The 22,038-nt window shown below is 55.5% G+C and overlaps 1 protein-coding gene across 3 annotated transcripts in view; it reads left to right on the plus strand.

Moving 5' to 3' along the window:
• Positions 1 to 22,038, plus strand: part of MYO7A (myosin VIIA) — a 93,598-nt gene that overhangs the window by 20,544 nt on the left and 51,016 nt on the right. For all 3 annotated transcript variants that reach the window (XM_049652707.1, XM_049652713.1, XM_049652718.1), the window contains 12 exons: positions 3,108 to 3,260; positions 10,933 to 11,117; positions 11,616 to 11,737; positions 11,818 to 11,960; positions 12,226 to 12,339; positions 13,221 to 13,374; positions 13,841 to 13,917; positions 14,502 to 14,621; positions 15,365 to 15,507; positions 15,909 to 16,119; positions 16,603 to 16,738; positions 20,027 to 20,133. In XM_049652707.1, the coding sequence (XP_049508664.1) occupies positions 3,108 to 3,260; positions 10,933 to 11,117; positions 11,616 to 11,737; positions 11,818 to 11,960; positions 12,226 to 12,339; positions 13,221 to 13,374; positions 13,841 to 13,917; positions 14,502 to 14,621; positions 15,365 to 15,507; positions 15,909 to 16,119; positions 16,603 to 16,738; positions 20,027 to 20,133 (1,665 nt within the window). The remainder of the gene's footprint in view (positions 1 to 3,107; positions 3,261 to 10,932; positions 11,118 to 11,615; positions 11,738 to 11,817; positions 11,961 to 12,225; positions 12,340 to 13,220; positions 13,375 to 13,840; positions 13,918 to 14,501; positions 14,622 to 15,364; positions 15,508 to 15,908; positions 16,120 to 16,602; positions 16,739 to 20,026; positions 20,134 to 22,038) is intronic.

A 22,038-nucleotide genomic window follows, 5' to 3' on the forward strand; every position in this document is an offset into this window, starting at 1 on the left:
AGATACACCTCTCCTTTCCTTATTCTACAGATCACGTGGTTCCCCATCCCTCTAAACTCAGTACCAGGCCAGTTCTTTTCCAGATGTGTTCCCAGTCCTTGGGATTGGCCATGTCCTCCCCTGTCCTCCCCCCCCTCCTTCCCACCTCCGGCATTCCTTCAGAGCCAGGTCTCAGTTTGTGCCCTGGTTACACTTTGATCTGTGCTATAAGTGCCTGTGGACATTGACCTGAGGGGTGCTGACCTCAGTGGGGAGTCCCCTTTGTGCAGGAAAGGGGGAGGGAGAGGCTCAGTTCTGCCATTGAACTGGGTAAGCCACTTTGTCACTTGAGTGTGACTCCTCGCTATTAAATGGGGGCTGGTGATTCTGCTGTGGGATTTTGTGAGGAACAAATGAGAACATAGATCTCCTCTGTCAAACCAGAAAGTATTAGAGTAATAATACCCAGCCCTGGTTGGGCAATTACCAGGCAGCAGCACTTTTTAGACATGGTGGGAGTAAAACAAAGGTTGACCTTTAGTGTATCAGTTAATTCCCCCAGTGTCCCCAAGAAGAAGGGACTGTTCTTCTAACTCCAATTTCATAGATGAGGTCATGGAAGCTCAGGAAAGCCAGGTGGCGTGCACAGGGCTTACAGGGTCACGTGGTGGCTGAGCCGCCTCTTACCTCTGGGCTGAACTGTTAGGGTAAGGATTATGGGGGCCAGAGGCTGGGGTCAATGGGAGAGGCAGACAGCCTGCCCAGGCACCCTCTTCCCTCTGGCCTGCATCAGAGCCTAGCACCAAGTCCGTGAGCAGGGACCAGGCAGAGGGAATTTTCCAACTGGATCAGCTTTTATCAAGAAATAGGATAAAATGGGAGAGAGGAATGTTCCACTCAGGACTGGAAAGTCCAGGCGGGTTCTTCAATCTCACCATCCGGCCCATTCATGCCTCAGGGAGGGCCGTGTGAGGGCCTGACCTGGATGGAAATGCCTCTGGCCCAGGAGGTGCCCTGAAATGCCAGGGCAGTTGGAGTTGTAGGCTATATGGCTAGCCCTGTCCCTGATCCCTCTGAGGGTATTGTGCAGGCCCCCATCCTACTCTGGTCCAGGCGAAGTGAGAGGGCGGGTATGAGGGACTATTAGGGTCTCTCCATGACTAGGATTCCCGCTTCTAATTCAGAACTGGTCCAGTGGTCACCAGTTAGTCATGTCCTAGCAGATTTCCTGCCACATCATTTGTGTCTGGCCCATGTATGAGGCACTGTGGACCCAGGATATGGAAGACCTGGAATCTGGCCTCCATGAGCCCCCAGCCTTTGGGCACATTGGGAGGTCAGAACTGCATTCAGACAACAGCAGCCCAGGGTGACCACTGCCTTGCAGTGGGAGACCCAGGCAATGTGAGAGCCCAGAGGAGGCCCTGACGTGGCCTGTGGTGGAGGTGAGGGGGATGGAACAGTGGAGCATGTGAGGCTGGGCAGCGTTGTCAGCAGAGGCTTTAGAAACTGGGAAAACCTTGAGTGGGGCCTCAAAGGCTGGGTGGAAGGGAAGTAAGGGGGACCATATGAGCAAGGCGACAGAGGCATTTGGGGAAGTGGAGACCAACCTTCTCTGGCTTAGAACTACGGGCGGCGGGGTGTGCTGGAGCAAAGGCCACATGTCCCTGTGTCCACCTCAGGCTGGCCCTTGAATGCCACGCTGAAGAGGGTGGCGAAGCAGGGAAGGGCTCCAAGCCCCAGAATGATGGGATCAGACAGGTACTTGAGGAAGCCCCCAGGGGATGTAGGACTGCAGGGGAGAGCTGGGTGTGAGGTGGAGGGCAGCAAGGGCCAGGGAAGAGATGGCCGTCTGGATCAGAGTAGGGGCTCGAGGTGGCGAGGAAGGCACTGCTCACTCAGCAGCAGCCCTTCAGAGGGTTGCGTGAGTAGGACAGGGTGACCAGTTGGATTGGGGATGGGACAGGATGAGGGGCTCATGCCCCAGATTCCTGCTAGTGACTAGCTGTTGGGGTTGGTTATCCCAGAGGGGGACCCAGAAGAGAAGGAGGCAGGAGAGAACATGTTGTGTGCACCACACTAACTCACCAAGTCTGAGGGCCTGAGCTGGGTGTGGGCAGAGGGCTCCCCTTCTCCCCTGTTCCCGAAAGTCAGACCCCTGAAGCTCCCAGGGTTCTGGCATTTGGGAGCAGGGAGGGGCCCCCAGAGGGCTGTGGGGGCTCATTCAGGCTGCAGCCACACTCCAGAGCACAGTCATACTCTCCCCTCCCTGAGATGCTAGGATTGTGAGGAGAAGGTGCTGGAGACCACCTTGGGGAAGGAAGGAGCCATCTGCGGGTTTGTTGAAACTGCCAATGCTATTGGCCAGACGTACCACCAGAAGCCACCCCCTGCCCGAGGAGGAGATATTACAGGGGAGCATAGGAAGAGCCACGGGGCAACCTCTCTCCTAGTTTCCGCATCAGCTCCCGCGCACTGAAAGTTCACCCCTGCGCCACCTTCATCCATAAGCCCTGTGAGCTCTATTTCAAACAGATCTACTTCTCTCCATCTCCACTGCTATGGCCCTGCCTTTGTCGACCTCAGAGGCTTTGCTTTTGCTATTCCCTGGGCCTGGAATGCCCTCTCTATATCTTCAGGGGGCCCTTTCTTGTCATTCAGATCTCAGCTCAAATGTCACCTCCTTGGAGAGGTAGTTCCTGACCACCCTAAGGTAGTTCCGTCCCTTATCTCTATCCTGTATGCCCGTTGGTTTATTCTTGGCACTGTCTGAAATCGCTTCCGGTGTAATTTGAAGTCCAGTCTACTAACACTTTCCACTCCATCCTGCGAAGAGACTGGGGGGACTCTAATTCCCTTTGTGAGAATCCAAAGTGGGGCCAAAGTCCCTGCACTGCCCATCTTTTAGGTCTGTAGAGAGAATTCCCTAAGAGGAGGAGGAGTGGTCCATAGAGTGTGGGCGTGAGCACAAACCTGATAATGATTGTGTTTGGCCACGGGAAAGGACAAGGTCTTTACCAGGGCTGCGCGGACCCAGGATTCCTGCCCCTCCTGGGCCCCTTGCCCAGCAGAGCGCAGCCTGGGTCCCAGAAGAGCCACCTGACGGTAGCCACCGTGCCTCCCCACAGGAACACTGGATCTCCCCGCAGAACGCCACGCACATCAAGCCCATGCATCCCACGTCGGTCCATGGCGTGGAGGACATGATCCGCCTGGGAGACCTCAATGAGGCTGGCATCCTGCGCAACCTGCTCATCCGCTATCGGGACCATCTCATCTACGTGAGTGCTGCCCCGCTCACCCGCCAGGGGCCATTCTCCCGAGGCAGTCAGGGGCTCCTCTGTCCCCAGCCATTTGTTCTGAACCATCCTTTCTTTGGGGCCTAGGCTTCTGTGGTCTGTGGTTGGGGGAGGGAGCGGTATACACCCCGGGTTCATGCGTCTCCCTAGGCCTTGAAACCACTGGGAGGCCTGGGCCGGTGGGTGAGCCGCTTCTGTGCTTTGCCCAGAGATGGGGAACGGCTGTCCCCTCCTGGGTTTGCTGTGGGGGCGGGGCCTGCCATTGGTCCTCAAGGTCAACATTAGGATGGGCCCAGAGTCTCTATCCTTAGAAGGGGATGGAGGAAGGAACATGATCCTTGACCCCACAAAACCTTGATATAAGAACCAGTCATACACATCCTCCACGTTCTTTCACCTTGAAACTTGACAAGGACAAATAGTCTCACTCGGCCAGGACTGAGCTGATTCCAAGAGGTGGGTTCAAAGACCATCAGAACACGAAGGGCCCATGGAGACTATTGTCTACAGGCTCTCACACTTTTTGGCCTTGGGAACCTTTTATGCTCTTAAAATTGAGGATTCCCAAGAACATTTATTTTTTATTTATTTAATGTTTATTTATTTTTGAGAGAGAGACAGTGTAAGCAGGGGAGGGACAGAGAGAGAGGGAGACACAGAATCTGAAGCAGGCTCCAGGCTCTGAGCTGTCGGCCCAGAACCCGATGTGGGGCTCAAACTCATGAACCACGAGATCATGACCTGAGCTGAAGTCAGATGCTTAACCGACTGAGCCACCCAGGCACCCCTCCCAGAGCATTTATTAACGTAGGCTTTATCTATTGATATTTACCATATTAGAGCTTGAAACTGAGAAACTTCACAAATGTATCAATACATTAAAAAATAACCATAAAAATCTATTATAGGAAACATTTTTATGGAAAATAACTGCATATATACCCCCCAAAAGTAGTGAGGAGAGTGGTATTATTTTATATATTTTTTTCAAATACCTTTAATGTCTGGCTTAATAGGAGACAACTAATTCTCATATCTGCTTCACATCCAGCCTGATGCGATGATGTGGGGTTGAAGGGTATGAGGAAAAGCTGGCTGCAAAGATACGGAGGTGGAAAAGATTACAGATTTCCTGAAAGTTCTCTGAGCGTTCAGAGATCTCTGGGCCACACTCTGAAAACTGCTGGGCTAGTCCCATAGTCCCACTTTAAGACTGGGAAACTAAGTCTGCAGGACGTTTAGCCAGGCCCAGAGCTCTGTGCTGGGGTCACTGCATGTCTCTGACCCAGCGCCTCCCTCCAGCAGCTCCCAGTGAGGGAAACCAGGGCTGTCACAAAAAGGAGAGAGCAGGACAGAGCAACCCCCCCCCCCCCGCCCACCCTCACCTTCACCCTCAGGCAGATCCCCGGACAGGCTGCTATAGGGGGCATGCTTGGGGGACACACGTGGTGATAAGCGTCTGAAAAGTGCAGACAGAGCAGGCCTGTAGGAGTGCGGCCTTTGCTCCCAGCTTAGGGAGAAAGGCGGGGTTCCCAGAGGTAGGTGATGCAGCATTCAGGAAGGGGCGCTGCTTGGATAGGAGGCTGGAGGCAGGACTGCGCCTGGTAAGTGAGTGACACAGGGTCACTCAGGTTGTCAGGACTGTGAAGAGCAGCCAGGGAGACAGGGCTGGAAGCCCTGAAGTTGTCCCTGAGCAATCCCAGCAAGGAGCTGTGTCAAGGTCAGGGATCCATCCTCTCAGAAGCCCTGGAATTGTGACCACTCACCCTCCAGGGAGGCCCTCTGCTACCCTCCCCACCCTGGGACCCTCTGCCACTTCAGGCCCCCCTATGCCTCTGTGCTGAGGCCCTTAACATTCGTCTCCTGAGTAAGCACAAGTGGCTTTTACAGGGAGCCCTTTAGCACTGATGAAGCCCCTCTCACCCTTTCCCTCACCCAGAGCGGGGGACAGGGCACAGAAGGCACCTCCAGACATGAGCAGCAGCATCCAGACAGGAGGATGGTGCTAGAACTCGAGCCCAGGCCAGAGATCCCCTATGGGGATCCACTGGTGTCTGTGCCCCAGTTCTTGGTGGTTCCCTCATTGCTCCTCCCCCTCGATGGCAGGTGGACACAGGAGGGTCCTGAGGCTCTCTCTGGCTGCTCTCCTGGGGCTGGGTGGAGTCTAACACTTGGGTCCAGAGCTAAGTGGGGACAGGGAGGCCACTGCCAGAGCTGATGTCCTGACCCAGTATCCTGTCAGGAGGAGGCCGAGGACCCCTTCACACGGAGAAGCTGGGTCAGATGGGAGTTGTCCCCACCAGAGACCCCACAGACCATGTCTAAGAATAACCAGAGGCATGTCATTGGTTATTTTGCACACAGTGTAGTGATTCTTACGGGCCAACTGGTTCCTCACATGTGAGGGATAGTTGGTGGGCTGAATCAAGGAACAAAGGCAAACACAACATTCATAAAGGAGAGGGGAAGAAAAAAACTCCAGTTTGAGAAGAACAAATCTTCTTTGTGAAATTTGGGGGGATAGACTAGCTGGGAGCTAGCAGAGAAGTCAGCTTTGGGTCCTTGAATAGCCTGAGAAGGGGACCAAAGAAAAGAATCCGAGAGGCTTATGGATTCTCCAGAAAGCTCCAAGATCTATACCACTTTTTCTCACCAGTTACCTTTTTGGTGGTCTCTTCTCTGGGTGAGGGAGAGGGGGTAGGACACCGACTCGAGGTACGGTGCCTAAGTTGCCTTCTTGTTCAGGAAATCAAAATATGGCACCTGGGGGGTCCCCAGCTCAGTTGGTCTATGGGCCTAAGATTCTGGGTGTGTGTGGGTCTGGGGAGCCATGTTCAACGATTGCCCAGTACAGGGTTTCAACTTGCCAACTCTCTGGTGCTGTGACTGGGTAGATGGGGTAGGACTAGAGCTTTGAAGAAGCAACCGGGCCATTGTCCCACTCAGAAACCATACCTGTCCCTAACCATGGCAACCCCTGGTCACTTCATGGCTTGGGTTACCCTGGGCACAGCCCCATGTACCCAGGATTTCCTCAGATTACCACAGCTGCTCACAGCCCTGGGCTGGGTGATGCCCTCTCCCTGACTGTCTGCCTTGGGCATGCCCACTCCAGCTAGCCCATCCCTAGAAGCCTGAGGGAAAGCACCCTAGGGCCAAAAATCAGCTCTGAACACCCCCAATGGGGGGAGGACCCCCAGAAGACACCTGGCAACCCCTGGGTCCCACAGGGAGCAAGGGGCATGGCTGGTGAGAATTCTGGGCTCCCTAATGCTGAATAGGCCGGCCCGGGTCCGAGTCTTGGCAGGTGGCCTTTGGGGAGTCCCTGCTCCTCTCTGGTCCCAGACTTCCCTCTGACACGGTGGGGAGACTTTCTGGGTGAGCACCTCTGTGACTCTGGGAAGGTGCGTGTGCCCAGGATGTGTTTTGGTCTCCATGGCGGGCTAAGAGGCTCCAGGCCTGACAGGCCTGACAGCTTCCTGGCAGAGGCGGAGCCATTCCTGTCACATCTCCTGGAGTGTGTCTCTGGCTCCAGAGAGGTTCTGGAACTCTGCTTGGGGACTTGGGGCCCCTAGAGACCACGTGTGTTGTGTTCTGGCTTGGAAAGAGTCGTTATCTCTCCCCCTCCCAACCTGTGGCCCCAAAGGCAGGTTTTTCTTCCTGGAGGCTCGAGCAGGAAGCCTGTGCTGGGCAGCTGGGCATTAACCTCCCTTGGAGGGAGAGAGGAGGCCAGAGGGGCTCAGGGAGCAGAGCTGAGAGCCTTGGGGGACCGGCGGGGGCAGAACGGGCCTGAGTCTCCTTGCTTTCCCCCTGCTTTTCGTGAATTGATCTCGAAGTCCCTCTGCTTCCCAGAGGCTGCTTTCCCATCTGGAAAGGGATGTATAACCCCTCCCGCTGGCCTCCTGAGGAGCACAGGCAGCAACTGAGTGCAGTGGCAACGTCCTGCACCCAACAGGGGTCCAGCTGGCAGATTGGTGTTCTTGCCCTTCTGCGGTGTGGGGGGCGGGGGACGTCCTCACTGACGGAAGCGGCCTTGCTTCCATTAGCTGTTCTGAAATGGGCACACGTGCTATAAGCTGGAAAGTTGTCCTCTTGCCACAGAGAAAACCACGGCCGATTTCTTATCTGTCCTCCAAGACAAAGACTGTATCTATGATCTATATTGTATATGATATAAAATTACATGTAAAAAATTTTTTTTTCTGCACAAGTAGTAGCATTTCTCTCTACCCTGTTCTGTGCTTCTTTTCCATGCACCACAGCCCAGGGCCATCCTTCCTGTCACTATAGGCAAGGCTGCCTAAGAGTTGCTGACAGGCTGTCCCCTCACATCCCTTCTCTGCTCTTTCCTCTGGGCCCCAGTTAATGCGCGGTGCCAGGCCTGGGTAGAAGGGACAGTGAGGCTAGGGGGCAGAGCCCTTGAACCAGAATTGCAGAGGAGTCAGGTGGGCCAAGTGATGGGGATCATGCGGGCACATAGGAGGTTGCCTGGCTTCCTGAAGGGGGGGATCATCTCATCTTAGCGGGGCTGGCGGGGGGCGGGGGGCGGGGGGGGGGGGGGGGATGGAGTTGGTGCTTCTAACTGAAGGTTTAACGTGGAGGGAGCCTCCTGGCTGTGGGATGCTGTTGGTGAAGGCCAGGACTCTGGCGTCTTGTGTCCTGTAGCCGTGGGAAATTGCCTGACGGTTGTCAGCAGGGGGGTGACACAGCCACGTTTAAAAAGCTGGCCCTGGCTCAGAGTGGAGGGTAGATTGTAGGGGGTGAGGGTAGCACAGAAGCTGGGAACCAGATGGGAGGCACCTGCAGTGGTCTGTTGAGAGCCCATGGTGGCCAGCGTCAGGGGTGTGGCTATGCCAATGGAGAGAGTTGGGCTCATATGAAGGAGAGGGAGGCAATGGGGGCCTCCCAGGTCCCGCCGTGGGCGAAGGATGGTGGGGTTCTGCTGGCCAAGTTGGGCTGGCTGAGAGGGAGCAGGGTTGGAGGGGAGGGTGGGGTCCAGTCTGGGCAGGCGTGTGGACGGAAGGGGGGGATGTCCAAGAGGCAGGGGCTTGGGGGCTGCTGCTGCTCTCTGGCCTGTGGGTAGAGCGGGAAGGGCCCTGGAAGCCATACAGGGGAGAGGAGGGCCCAAGGCCCGCCGCAGGAAGGCTTCTCGGAGTGTATCTGCGCATCCTCTTGGCACTGGCTGGCCCGGCACTTGGTCACCGAGTCTGCTCCCAGGGCCACCTCTGTCTGGCTCTGGCTGCCCCTGTTGACCAGCTCATTAGGTCTGCTTTGGTGTCTCTACCTCCAGCTTCGGGGACAACCATTCATCTTCCCACAGCTGCCAAGATGACCTTTCTCCGACAGACCTTCCAAATGCCATGCCCTTTCACGCCTCTGTGCTTGGTTCCCACGACCAGCCCTCACTCCCCCTCTCCCCACACCGCACCCCCTTCCCCACCAGAGGAATCGGCTGCTTCCTACAGGCCCTAGCTTTCCCTCCCCAGCTCCCAGGATGTTCTGTCAGTCTCCCCATGTGTCTCAGTGGAGGGTCCTTAAAGGACTGCTTGGAGCCAGCCTCTTGCCACATGGCGATCACAGACCAGGCGGTTTGATGTCAGGTTGTTTAAAAAATTTTTTTATTTTTTACATGTTTATTTTTGAGAGCGAGAGAGAACGCATGAGCAGGTAGGGACAGAGAGAGAGGGAGACACAGAATCTGGAGCAGGCTCCAAGCTGTCAGCACAGAGCCTGACGTGGGGCTTGAACTCACGAACTGTGAGATCGTGATCTGAGCCGAAGATGGACGCTTAACCAACTGAGCCACCCAGGCGCCCTTCAGTGCCATGTTATTAAGGAACCACCAAGAAGAAAGGAAGGAGGCACTTAAGGACGGCTACTCCATAAGCGGGCACATGTCAAAGGTTATGTAAGCCCTTCAGTCATTCCATAGCCCTGGGAGGTAGGTGTTAACCATCCCCCCTTTACAGATGAGCAGACTGAGGTGTAGAGAAGCAAAGCGATCTGCCAAAGATATGTTCTTTGCGGCTGACTCCCCCGCCTGGGGACAGACGGTCAGCTGGCTCCCATAGCCAGGCAGGGCTGAGCTGTAGATGATGGGTCTGAGTGCCCTGGAGCTGGAGGTTCGTGGGCTCTGATCTGAGAAGTTAGCCCAGCCCTGGGCTGTGTGGGGTGTTCTTAGTGGAGAATGCCCTTATGTCCCCATTCCCCACTGAGCAGCTCTCTTGTCTCCTGTTCCCCACTTTCCAACCTCAGACCAACTGTGGAGGGCGGGTGAGTGTGGCACAGAGCTGGCTCTGGCTGTCCGTACGTGCTTGGCCTGGCCGGTCCCTCAGCCTGCGTCCCCACTCCACCCTATCTCTGCCTGCTTGGGCTCTTGCATGCAGTGGGGTGGTCAGCACGGTCAGGCTCTGCTGCTTCTGGCATGGGGCTGCTTGGAGGGAGAGCCTGGATGGCAGGGGAGCATCCTCCAGGGCCCAGAGAAGGGCACTAAATGGCCAGTTCTCCTGGCCCAGGGCAGGTAGAGCCAGAACTGGAACCCAGGTCTGGGCTGTGCAGCCCAGGGCTGCTTCGCACAGCCGTCCTGGCCCTGGTTGGGGCATTTCCCCTGAAATGGGGTGCTGGCAGCAGCCCTTTCCCTGCATGGCTACCTTGGGCTGAGGCTTCTGGGGTGATGCACTAAGCCCTTGGTGGGAGGCGACAGGGGCCGGACTGTCACTTCCCGTTGGTGGTCACACCTTTCTTCAGTCTCTCCAGGCCCGGATGTCAATATATCCATCACCGATTATAGGCTGAGCCTGACCTTTTCAAGCTGGGGTGGGGAGGGGCAAGTGGAGGGAGCAGTGATCCCTGGGCACCTTATTCTGCCTGGTGGCTAGAGGCCCGGGCCATGTTGTCCCCTGTGTGGCAGGGCCCCGGCCTCACAGCAGGAAATCTTGTACACAGGTGGCCAGTTAGTGCACCGACAGAGGAGCCCAAGGAGAGAAAGGCCCCTGGTAGTTTGAGGTGCACCGGGTCCCTGCACCTGTGCTGGCCAGGATGGCTGGAGCTGTCCTGTCCCCCAGAACACAGGGGCCCCTCTGCCCTGGGGCAGTGCTATGGAGACTGGGGCCTACCCAGCCCCCAAACCACATCCCCCAGCCCCTTCAGCCTGTTATGATTTGGTTCCACTCCCCCTGGACCAACCTAGCCTCTGCTCCAGACTGGTCTGGTTTATGAATGTTACTCTAAACCTTTGGGATACAGGGCTTGGAGGCAAAAGTGGGGACCATACTTTTGAGTAATTTGAGTAATACCTGCAGTGTGCTATGACTTCTAAAGTACACTACCTCCTAATCCTTATAAACAGTTACATTATGCCCATTTTACAGATAACGATATGGAAAATGGGGACTCAGAGACGCTCCCTTTCTCCCCACTTGTTCCTCCCTTCATCAGATCTCACAGAGCACCTACTCCAACCTAGACCCAATGTTAGTTTGACAGCCCCACTCTCAGCTCCTAGAGACGCTGGATTCTGACCCCAGGTCATGTGACTCCAAAGTCAGGGCTGTCCCTTCCAGAGGAATGGAGCAGCGCAGAGCCTGAGAACTTTATCTAGAGTCAGAGCCTCCCTCACAGGAAGTGGTGAGTTCTTCGTCCCTTTTGCCCGCAGACGTACACAGGCTCCATTCTAGTGGCTGTGAACCCCTACCAGCTGCTCTCCATCTACTCACCAGAGCACATCCGCCAGTACACCAACAAGAAGATTGGGGAGATGCCCCCCCACATCTTTGCCATTGCCGATAATTGCTACTTCAACATGAAACGCAACAGCCGTGACCAGTGCTGTATCATCAGGTGGGTAGCCCGGCACCAGACTGGAGCTCCAACTTTGTGCTCCTGCTAGTGCCTCATGGAGAATCACCTCCCCTTTCTCAGGCCTTATATCTCTATTAATGCTGCCAAAGTTCTTGTTAGCATTTGAGGCCTACCTTGTTCATTACTGGGTTCTGTTAAGTTACAGTCAGGTGAAATTTTAGGTTCCTATTCTCTGCTGGGCAAAGGGTAATAGGACAGAGCATTGGTCTAGCATCAACATATGCCATGCTCTATGGCAAGTATAGATGGAGGGGTGTCTGTGTCTAAATAAAGGGGAAGGAAAGTACCTTTGGCTGTGGCAGAGCACTGAGCTGCTGTGGCCTTTCCCCATCCCTGAAAGGTCCATATTGTCAGCCTACTTTACAGACTGGGTAGGGGGAGGCGCGGGTGGGGGAAGCGGCTTGGGCCAAAGCCCCGTAGGGAGAGGGCCAGTGTGGGCTGTGACGGGTCCTACCCCTCTCCGGGTCTCTCCTGCAGTGGGGAGTCTGGGGCAGGGAAGACAGAGAGCACAAAGCTGATCCTGCAGTTCCTGGCAGCCATCAGTGGGCAGCACTCGTGGATCGAGCAGCAGGTGCTGGAAGCCACCCCCATCCTGGAAGGTAGGGCCAGGGCTCTCAGAGTGGGGCTGGGTGGCTGGGTGGGTGCTGACCTTGCCCGTGACCCTCTCCCCACCCCGAAGCATTTGGGAACGCCAAGACCATCCGCAACGACAACTCAAGCCGCTTTGGGAAGTACATCGATATCCACTTCAACAAGCGAGGTGCCATCGAGGGTGCCAAGATCGAGCAGTACCTGCTGGAAAAGTCACGTGTCTGTCGTCAGGTGGGCCTGAGCCCGGGGCAGAGCTGACCCTCACAGGACCCCCGGCCTCAGGGGCGGGGGGGTGGGGGGGTACGTGTAGTCTGGATCGTCCCTATGCTGCTGCCGGCTTGTCTCAGGGCCTGAATTCCTGCCATGAAACCTACCCGTAGGGGCTTTTTTGTGGAAGTCATTTGTTAAAACAGTAAACCATGTCTCAGTCTTGACTGTCTGGTTTCTGATGCCTCTTCCTGCCCCTGCCCCCCAACACCTTGTACCCCATTTTCAGGCTCCCGATGAAAGAAATTACCACGTGTTCTACTGCATGCTGGAGGGCATGAGTGCGGATCAGAAGAAGAAGCTGGGCCTGGGCCAGGCCACAGACTATAACTACTTGGCTATGGTGAGGCTTGGGCAGGGCACCAGGGAGGGAGACACCTGTCCCAGCGAGGTCGGGGGCAGTCCACTCGGCCCCTCCCCAGCTCCAGGCCTGGCGGGCGGGATCCTCCGTGTGGGCTTTCCCCTTGTCCCCTGACTGCCCCCAGGCAACTCTGGGCTTGTATGTGCCATAAGGCCTGTCCCGACCTTGGGCGTTTTCCCAGCTGCATGTGCATCTAGATGAATTGTCATCACAGATCTACATGTTCCTAAATGTTCATAGACCTCCTAGACCTGGGGACGCATAGACACACACGCCCACGTGTACACGTGCACAGACCTGCCTGCACACACGTGCTATTAGTTCAGCCTTCGAGGATGTGATGACCGAGATCTCTGCCAGGACCCCCAAGACTATAGGGCACAGGCTGTTGCAGCTTCAGCCTCGCTGGTCACAGAGCCTGGTGCCAGCCTCTTGCTGCTGGCTGGCCACCAGCGAGAAGTGGGCCCCAGGACCGTGGCTGCCACCCAGCACTGGTTGGAGGGGGTGTGTGTGTGTACAAACAGGTTCGGGGGGTACCAGCTTCCTTAGCCCTGGGGAGAACCCATGGCTGGGCTGGGCCAGGCCGCATGGATGCAAATGAGGAACGTGGGACAACAAAGGAGTGTGTGTGCTATAGGTGTGACAGGCCTTCCCAGACACTTCCTGGAGCTGGATAAGAAGCTACGTGCGCACAGACGTGTCTCATGGGCACACGTCATGAGGCAGAGTCCTGTCAGTGCCCAGCATCCCAGATTGGCTCGGCCTGGCAGAGGGGGCCCTGCATCCCAGGTACTGCCTCTCTGGAGGTCCCTACGGCCTTGCCGATGGCCTCCTGCACCCCACTCTCCCACCCCTCCCACCAGGGTAACTGCATAACCTGCGAGGGCCGGGAGGACAGCCAGGAGTACGCCAACATCCGCTCAGCAATGAAGGTGCTCATGTTCACAGACACTGAGAACTGGGAGATCTCGAAGCTCCTGGCTTCCATCTTGCACCTGGGCAACCTGCAGTATGAGGGTGAGGGGCCCGGATGGTGCACCCCCACCCCACTCCACCCCACCCCTGCACGGAGTCCAAAGGCAGCTCAGCACCTAGCCACCTGTGGTTCCTAGCCCCACCTGTGGGGGATTGTGGCTCAGTTTCCGTCCCAGCAGGTACAAACCCTGCTTCATAGGAGCCAGGGCTGCCACTGAGCACTCTGGGTGTCTAGGGTGGAGGAGTACGAGGGGAGAGGGGCATGACTGTCAGTGTCTCCACTTGGATGCCAGGCATGGTGCCAGGTGCTGGGCATACACAGTTCCTGCCCTCAGGGTGCCTATAGCTCATGATGAGAACATACATTGACCCAGAGAAGCACTTGACCGCAGCGCTGATGGCCTCTGTGGACAAAGCAGGGCCCCTGACAGCCTGGCCCTCCTAGCCTGCCCTTTTCCCCCATGCCTGCCCTCCCCCTCCTGACCCTGCGCCCCCTTGCTGCCGACAGCCCGCACGTTTGAAAACCTGGATGCCTGTGAGGTCCTCTTCTCCCCATCCCTGGCTACAGCTGCGTCCCTGCTTGAGGTCAGTGTCCAGCCTTCGGTCCCCAGGGCTGCTTCTGTTTTTCTCAGAGGGACAGTTTTGACTCAGGTTCAGGGGGCTGGGGATGTGGGAACCTGGAAGCTGGGGCCGTCTGCTTTGGAGAATTCTGGAAGTTCAATGTGGAGAACCAACTGTGGGTAGGTAGGATCTGTGCTGGGCACGGGTCTCAGAGGGGGAGTGGAGCCCAGCACCCAGGAGCCTTGCTGCCCTAGCCTCACTGCTTCTGGGGATGATGTAGGGCGCAGGGGATCTGGGGTGAGCCGGCCCATTGGTGTTTTAGCAAAGGCTTACTAGGCTCTGCCCTGGGTTTGAAAACTGGGATGAATAAAGCCAGGGTCTGCCCCAGTCCTAAGAGGGTCAGGTAACATGCTAAGGCTGTCAAGGAGAGAGCAGTCCTTCTGGGTAGTGTTTGGGTGGGGTTTGACAGTTGGGGGGGATCTGGCTGTGGGGAAGGCGTTCTCAGTGGAGTTGGACAGTTGGACAGGGGGAGGGGAGTTCTCCGGTGTGGGGGGAGGGAAGGATGGGCTGCGGGTGGCTGGCTGAGGGCCTGGATGCTGCCCTGCCAGGTGAACCCCCCAGACCTGATGAACTGTCTGACCAGCCGCACCCTCATCACCCGCGGGGAGACGGTGTCCACCCCGCTCAGCAGGGAGCAGGCGCTGGATGTACGAGATGCCTTCGTCAAGGTGGGCCGTTTGTGGAGTGGCACTGGCTCACTCCACCCCTTGGGGTGTTAGGTTGTTGATATGGGCAGGAGGGGATTAGTCCAGGGAGCTAGAAGGATATCTGGGCCTGGACCCCTACCTGCTCTTGGGTTTGCGTCCTGCCCACTGGCTCTCTGGGGGGGCCTAAGCAAGAGTCTGCCTTCTCCTGAGCTCTGTTCATCCTACAAGGGGCTGTTATGCTCCTCAGGAGCCCTGCCAGCCCTGGTCTCCTCAGGTCCTCCATCCCTGGCCTGCTCTGCTCTCCAGCCCCATGGGGCCTCATACTGGGTCATATTCTTTGGGTACTTGGTCTGCTGTGCTATTCCCAGCCCAGAGAATACCCTCTCTGGTCTCTCTAAGGAAGACACTGAAGATGGACCAGGTCAGGTGGAGAGGGCCCCTAGTCCTTTCCATTTCCACAGTCCAGATTGCCACCCCCCGCCTCACACCAGGTTTGGTGCTGTTAGGGAGACAGAGATGGATGGAGATGTGGGAGCCCAAATGAGGGCTTCTTCCCAAACTTCGAGGTTAGGAAGGCTTGACAGAGCTTTGACAAGGAGAAGGAATTGTTCTAGCAGGAAAGGGTGATCCAAGGCAAAGGGAAAAGCTTGAGGAAAGGCTAGGGGGTTTCAAATAGCACAGAAGGGGCTGAGTGAGGCCATGACAGCCCGGGATCTTCTGGGGAGGGCATGCTGGGCACAGCGGCTGACACAGCCCCCTCGCAGGGCATCTACGGGCGGCTCTTTGTGTGGATAGTGGACAAGATCAATGCAGCCATTTACAAGCCCCCCTCCCAGGAAGTGAAGAGCTCTCGCCGGTCCATCGGCCTCCTGGACATCTTTGGGTTCGAGAACTTTGCTGTGAACAGGTACCACAAGGGGCTCTGCTCTGTGGGAATTTTCTTTCACAACATGGACATAACAGGTGTCACATCTCTGCCTTTAAACCTGAATCTCATCAGCCGACTTCCCACCTCCCCTGATGGCTTTGGATCCCTCTTCACGCCCCTCTCTGCCCGCCCCTACCCAGTGCCTTGGCTCTTCCTCTCCCAGGTGCTCTTCCAGGGATTTGGTGCCCACCTGGTAGCCCTCTCTTCTGACTCAGTATCCCCTTCCCCACCTCCGGGATGGGGGGGGGGGCGGGTCTTGACAATGGCGCCTACCTCAGAGGCTGGAGAGCCCGTGATGGGAGCACCGCGTGGCCAAGGGTGTGCTGTACATGGGGCCCAGGCCAGGCCAGCACCTCATCCGTGCCCTGTGCACCCTGCAGCTTCGAGCAGCTCTGCATCAACTTCGCCAACGAGCACCTGCAACAGTTCTTTGTGCGGCACGTGTTCAAGCTGGAGCAGGAGGAGTACGACCTGGAGAGCATCGACTGGCTGCACATCGAGTTCACTGACAACCAGGACGCTCTGGACATGATCGCCAACAAGCCCATGAACATCATCTCCCTCATCGACGAGGAGAGCAAGTTCCCCAAGGTGGGCCTGCCCTTGTTGGAGCCCGTGCAAAACATCCCCTCACACTCTGAGCCTCCACTTGCCTCATCTGCGAAATGGGACTGAGGACACATGCCTCTCAGGGTGCCTCTGAGGCCGATTCAGGTGCATTTGTCTGACATCTGAGGATCACCTACGGTCCACAGGGTCCTGGACCAAACAATGATGATTTAAGCTAATAGCTGGTACAGAATAGGTGCCCCACACATGGAATGTGTCTCGGGGCAGGGGCGGGTACTGCTCCCATGACTTTCATTGTGGGAAATAGATCTTCTACACTGGACTGTAGTTCCAATCCACTCACTTAACAGATAGGGAAATGGAGGCCCAGAGAGTTCCTGGGTGGGGTACCAGTAAAGGGAGGGAGCTCCTGAGAAAGACAGAAGAGGGGGTGCAAAGGCAGAAGGACCTGGGAGAGGGAAGGGTGGGGGGGAGGGGGCTGACTACGGTGCTCGGTTCCCACAGGGCACGGACACCACCATGTTGAATAAGTTGAACTCCCAGCACAAGCTGAACTCGAACTACATCCCCCCCAAGAACAACCATGAGACTCAGTTTGGAATCAACCACTTTGCAGGCGTCGTCTACTATGAGAGCCAAGGTACAAGCGGGCTGTCTGGGGCTGGGGTCTCTTCTCCTGTGCCCTCTCTGACCCTCCCCTTCTCCTGCCCAGAACGGGGGTGGGAATACAGAGAGGGAAGGGGCCTTAGGAAACACTGGGCCCAGTGCTCTTCCTTTCTTACAGAGATTTTAATCAATTGTGGTGAAGTATATGAAATGTACCATGTTAACAATTTTTAAGGCTAAAATTCAGTGGCATTAAGCACATTCACGATATCGTGCAGCCATCACCCATATCCATTTCCAGAGCCTGTTCATCACCCCAAATAAGTGCTGATTAAACAATAACTCCCCATTCTCCCCAGCCCCGGTTACCTCTATTCTGTTTCTATATCATATCTATATCCTATCATGTGTCTGACTCTGACCTCCTATAAGTGAAATCGTACAGTATTGACCCTTTTGTGTCTGGCTTATTTCTCTCAGCATGTCCTCAAGTTTCATCCATGTTGTATCATGTGTCAGAATTTCCTTCCTTTTTAATGGCTGAATAATATTTCTGTGTGTGTGTGTGTGTGTGTGTGTGTGTGTGTGTGTGTGTGTGTGTGTATTCATCCATCTCTTGACGCACATTTGGGTTGTTGCCACCTTTTGGCTATCGTGAATAGTGCTGCCACCAACATGGGTGTACAAGTATCTGAGTCCCTGCTTTCAATTCTTTCGGGTGGGCTTAGTGCTCCTTTGTACAGATGGGAAAGCTGAGGCTCAGAAGGGAAAGTTGACGGTCTTTCCTGACATGGCCCATTAGGTGCAAATCTGGGCCTGGAACCAGCCCTGTTATTCGCCCAAAACTCTCAGCAACACAACTAAGTGTAAGCTTTGAAGGGGATACCTCCTCCTTGCGGCTGGGACATGCAGTTGGGTTCATTTTAAAGCTAGAGGTGAAGAAGAGAGTCAGAACACGTCAGGTTCACCCCACTTGGAATCGCAGATTGCCCTTGCAGCTCCACCCCTACCGTCCTGGTCTAGAGGACCGTCCTTGGATGGACATCGGCTGTGGTGTGTGTCTCAAAGGGTCCCACGTGCAGTCTCAGGCCAGTGAAAATCGAAACAAACAAGGAAAGAGCTGTTGGTTTCATACTTCCTTGTTTTTTTATTTAAAAAATTTTTTTTAACTTTTTAATTTTAGAGCGTGAGCATGAGAGAGTCGGGGAGGGGCAGGGGGAGAGGGAGAGAATCCCAAGCAGGCTCTACGCTCAGCACAGAGCCTGACGTGGGGCTCAATAGCATGATCCTGGGATCATGACCTGAGCTGAAATCAAGAGTCAGACGCTCAACCGACTGAGCCCCCAGGCACCCCTCATATATACTGATAAGTATATCAGTGAGCCAGCCTGAAGGGATGGAATCTGAAGGCTCCCAGCCCTCCTTCAACTATTGGACTGTGAGATCCAACCCTGCTGTTAAAAAGGAGGTCAACGCTATGTCTGAAGGACGTTTGGGAAAACAAATGTGTCTGTTGTTAGGAGTAGTAGAGGATTGTGTGTGTGTGTGTGTGTGTGTGTGTTTTAATGTTTATTTTTGAGAGAGAGAGACAGACACACAAACAAACTGAGAGCAAGCTGGGGAGGGGAAGAGAGAGAGAGGGAGACACAGAATCCGAAGTAGGCTCCAGACTCTGAGCTGTCAGCACAGAGCCTGATGCGGGGTTCGAACTCATGAAGCATGAGATCGTGACCTGAGCTGGAGTCAGATGCTTAACCGACTGAGCCACCCAGGCACCCTGAGGAGTGTATTTTTCAGTTCCACCTATATTCACTGAGATCTGTTATGTGTCAGACTTCATGCTTTTGCTGAGAATACAGATGAGAATATTGAGTGGACTCTGCACAAAGTTATAAAATTATAACTATAATTAAATTATAAACTAATTAAACTAAATATACATTATATTTATAATTATATTTATAAATATAAATTATAAACTAAATTAAGTATAAAATTAAATATAAAATTTAATTAAATATAAAAATATAAATTAAATATAAAATTAAAATTACTACTTCATGGATTTAAAAACTGAGGCACAGAGAGGGAAATGACTTGCTTAAAGTCACTAACCAGTTTTGAGCTGCTTTAAACAATTCTGCCAGCGTTTCCTGGTTCGCAAAGTACTGTTTTAATTCGGCATTTCATTTATGAAGCAAATGAAGAGCTGAAGCAAAGCAAGAGCTTATGGGTATCCTCATTCCCTTCTGACAAATGAGGAGGCTGAGGTCCGGAAGGGGACCATCCTAGGGCCCCAGAGTGAGTCTGAGACGTTCCATTAGAACCCGCAATTCCATCCCAACTCCAAAACCCACCCTTCCTCTGCTGAGTGCCTCCTGGGACACCCCCCCTCCCCAGACACTAGGCGGGCCTCCCTGCCCTGGGTCTCTGTGCTGTCTGCAAGCCAGGGCGGCCTGAGTCCCACGGGGTAAGCGTCCTGCTTCTCTGCAGTGTTCTTCCTCGCCAGGCAGGCATCCCCAGCCCTTGGGCACTCCATCTTCCCCCCCGCCCTATCAAGCCCCCCCCCCCCCCAACCCCCACCATTAACCAGTTCCTAACTCAATCCCTGGGACTAGCAGCCCTCTTGGGGATCTGTATGGTGGAGAGGAGCCTCCCCGGGCTGGTGCCAGGAGTCCCACGTTCAAGTCTTAACTCGGCTCATGGCTTGCTGTGTGGTGTTAGATAACTAGCTCAGCTTCTCTGAGCATTGGTTTCCACCCTTGTGGGATGGGGAAGACAATCCCTGCCCACCCCACAAATACAGGGGGGGTTGTGAGCATCAGTGCTGTGAGGACCCTTGGTAAAACAGAGTGCACTGGGCAAATTCAAGGTATTTTAAATTCCTGTACTATGAGCTGGAACTAGATCAGCACGTGTTCTCTTCCAGGTGACACGCTGTAATTAACAAGGGCTTTTGATACTTTCATTCAAAAGACTAAGGCTGGCGTTGTGGGCACTGGGTGGTTCACTGGGGAAGGCATCCCTGCCCGACCTGGGGGCCGAGGTCTCCTGCCCTTCTCTTTGAACAGATCTGGAAGAGGGGGCTGTGTGGTGAGGGAGAGGGAGGTCTGGCTCTGCCCCTCGCTTTCTCTGTGATGTCGGGCAGGCCACTGCCCTCTCCAGGCTCTGGTGTGGCCCACCGGAAAATGGACGTGGTTAAACTCAGTGAAGTTTGAGGGTCTTCCTGGCTCAGACGGCGAGGATTTGGGGAGGCACTGAGGCTTGTCAGGAAGAGGCTGCTGGAGTGCTCGAGGTGTGACTGCTTCTTGCCCCTGCCCAGGCTTCCTGGAGAAGAACCGGGACACCCTGCATGGAGACATCATCCAGCTGGTCCACTCCTCCAGAAACAAGTTCATCAAGCAGATCTTCCAGGCCGATGTCGCCATGGTAACGTCGGGGCGGGGTCTCTGTTGGGCAGGAAGGGCCCCCCCCCCCACCCCTTCCCCGGGAAGCTAGGCCTGTACCTCGGCCCACCCTTGTGCAAGTTTTTCCCCTGTGCACCTTTGGCCACAGAGAGGGGACAGGGCTTTGCTGTGGTTCCAGGAGAAACCCGGGACCTCCACTATCCTCCTATCTGGTCCTCCTGCTATACCAACTCAGGGGAGGGCACAAGGCCCAGAGAAGGATGACATGAGAGGTCACAGAGCAGAGCCTGATCAGGACACGGTTTACTGGGCAGGTGCCCCAAACTGGATGCCCAGCAGCTCACAGGGAGCCTGGGAGGAGGGAGCACATCTAGCCTCAAGGACAAGGATGGATGCGGGTATTCAGAGAAACAAACACAAAGGGTCTGTGTGCCCCAGCCCTGGGCCCCACGCAGGGGTGCAGAATTTCCCACCCTCGGCATTTCCTTTGTCCCTAGAGTGCTGTTTCCTGCAGGATGGTATGCCTTTTTATTTCACACTTTCTTCCTGTCCCATGGCTTCCTGAAGGGCACAGAGGGACTCACGGGGAGGGCAGAGCCGCTGCCCCCTCGGTGCCTGTCCAGGCGCCTGCCCTGCCCCGGCCCCAGGGGCCCAGACCTCTGCCTCGAGGGGCCTCCTTTCTCCTTGGTGGATGTTGCTCTGTTTGCTGACCCACCACGTTCTCCTTGCTCCCTGCCCCCTCTCGCCCTGCACTGTGGTTCCTGTTATAGTTTCTCTGTGGTTATTCATCGGGCACTCTTCGCCAGTCAGCAGCTTCTGTGAAGGTAATAGACCCCTGTCTGGGGCCAGTGGATGGCGGGCAAGGCCTCAGCAGCCCCTGGGGCTGGGCTGTGTCCTTGGCCCCCGTGGCACTGAGGTTTGGGGAAAGGGCCGGCTTTTTCTTCTTTTCTTTCTTTCTTTTCTTTTTTTTTTTTTTTTTGAGTGTGTTTTTATTTTTTGTGGAGTGGTTTGTGGAGTGGTTTTGCTTTTTTGTTGTTTGAGTTGTGTGAACTGTGGCCATCTCAGTTTCTTAAAGGAGGAAACAGACTCCTAGGAAAAGAGACAGGGCTTGCCCAGCATGCCCCGTGAACCAGGGGCAGAGCCGGGACTCGAATCCAGGTCTCCCACGTCTTCTGTCCCCCCCCTGAGTCTCTTCGGGGTATCCAGGTCTGCTTCTTCCCCCAGGCCCTGCCAAGTGCTTCTGTGTCCACGACTTGGCCAGATCCCTCAGTAGCCCTGCAGGACAGGAGGGGCAGGTGGTATTTTCTGCATTATGCAGACGGGGGACTGAAGCTCAGAGATGAGGGGTGACTCACCCCAAGTCACAGTACCCTGTGGAGCTGGGACTAACGTCATCACCCCGGACCTCCTCAGGCCCTGGAACAGCATCCCTGGGGTGTCCCGACCACCGGCTTCGGATTGTGGCTCCTAAGGTGCTTTAGAGGCCCCAGGGGTGCGGGGTACCCGTTAGCAACAGCATGGCTTTGCAGTCCCCTTGCCTCTCTTTCCCCTCTTCTCAACCCTCAACTTCCTCTCTGCCTAGTACCGATGTCTTCCCACACTTGGTCTTAATGCTGAGTCTCTCTTCCTTCCTGCATGTCTGGCATCCCCCTACTGCCGAGCGCCTCGTAGAGTTCCCAAACAGTTCCCAAAAGCCACAGCAGTGGAGAAGGGCGTCTGGCATATCGGGAGCAGGGGGTATGACTGGACAGTGGCCTCTGTCCTCTGCCCGTGGGTTGGCCCCGGGACCCTCCCCTCCCAGCCAACACTGTGGCCCAGCTGCTGACAGGGCGAGTGTGGGGCCCCCGCCAGAGTGGGGACCCTAGGCACTGGAAGCTTTTCTGCACTTGGCCATCCCCACCCCGAGGCCTACATGTCACAGGGTGGC

Source organism: Panthera uncia, chromosome D1 (genome assembly GCF_023721935.1).
Source record: "Panthera uncia isolate 11264 chromosome D1, Puncia_PCG_1.0, whole genome shotgun sequence".
Taxonomy (NCBI): Eukaryota; Metazoa; Chordata; class Mammalia; order Carnivora; family Felidae; genus Panthera; species Panthera uncia.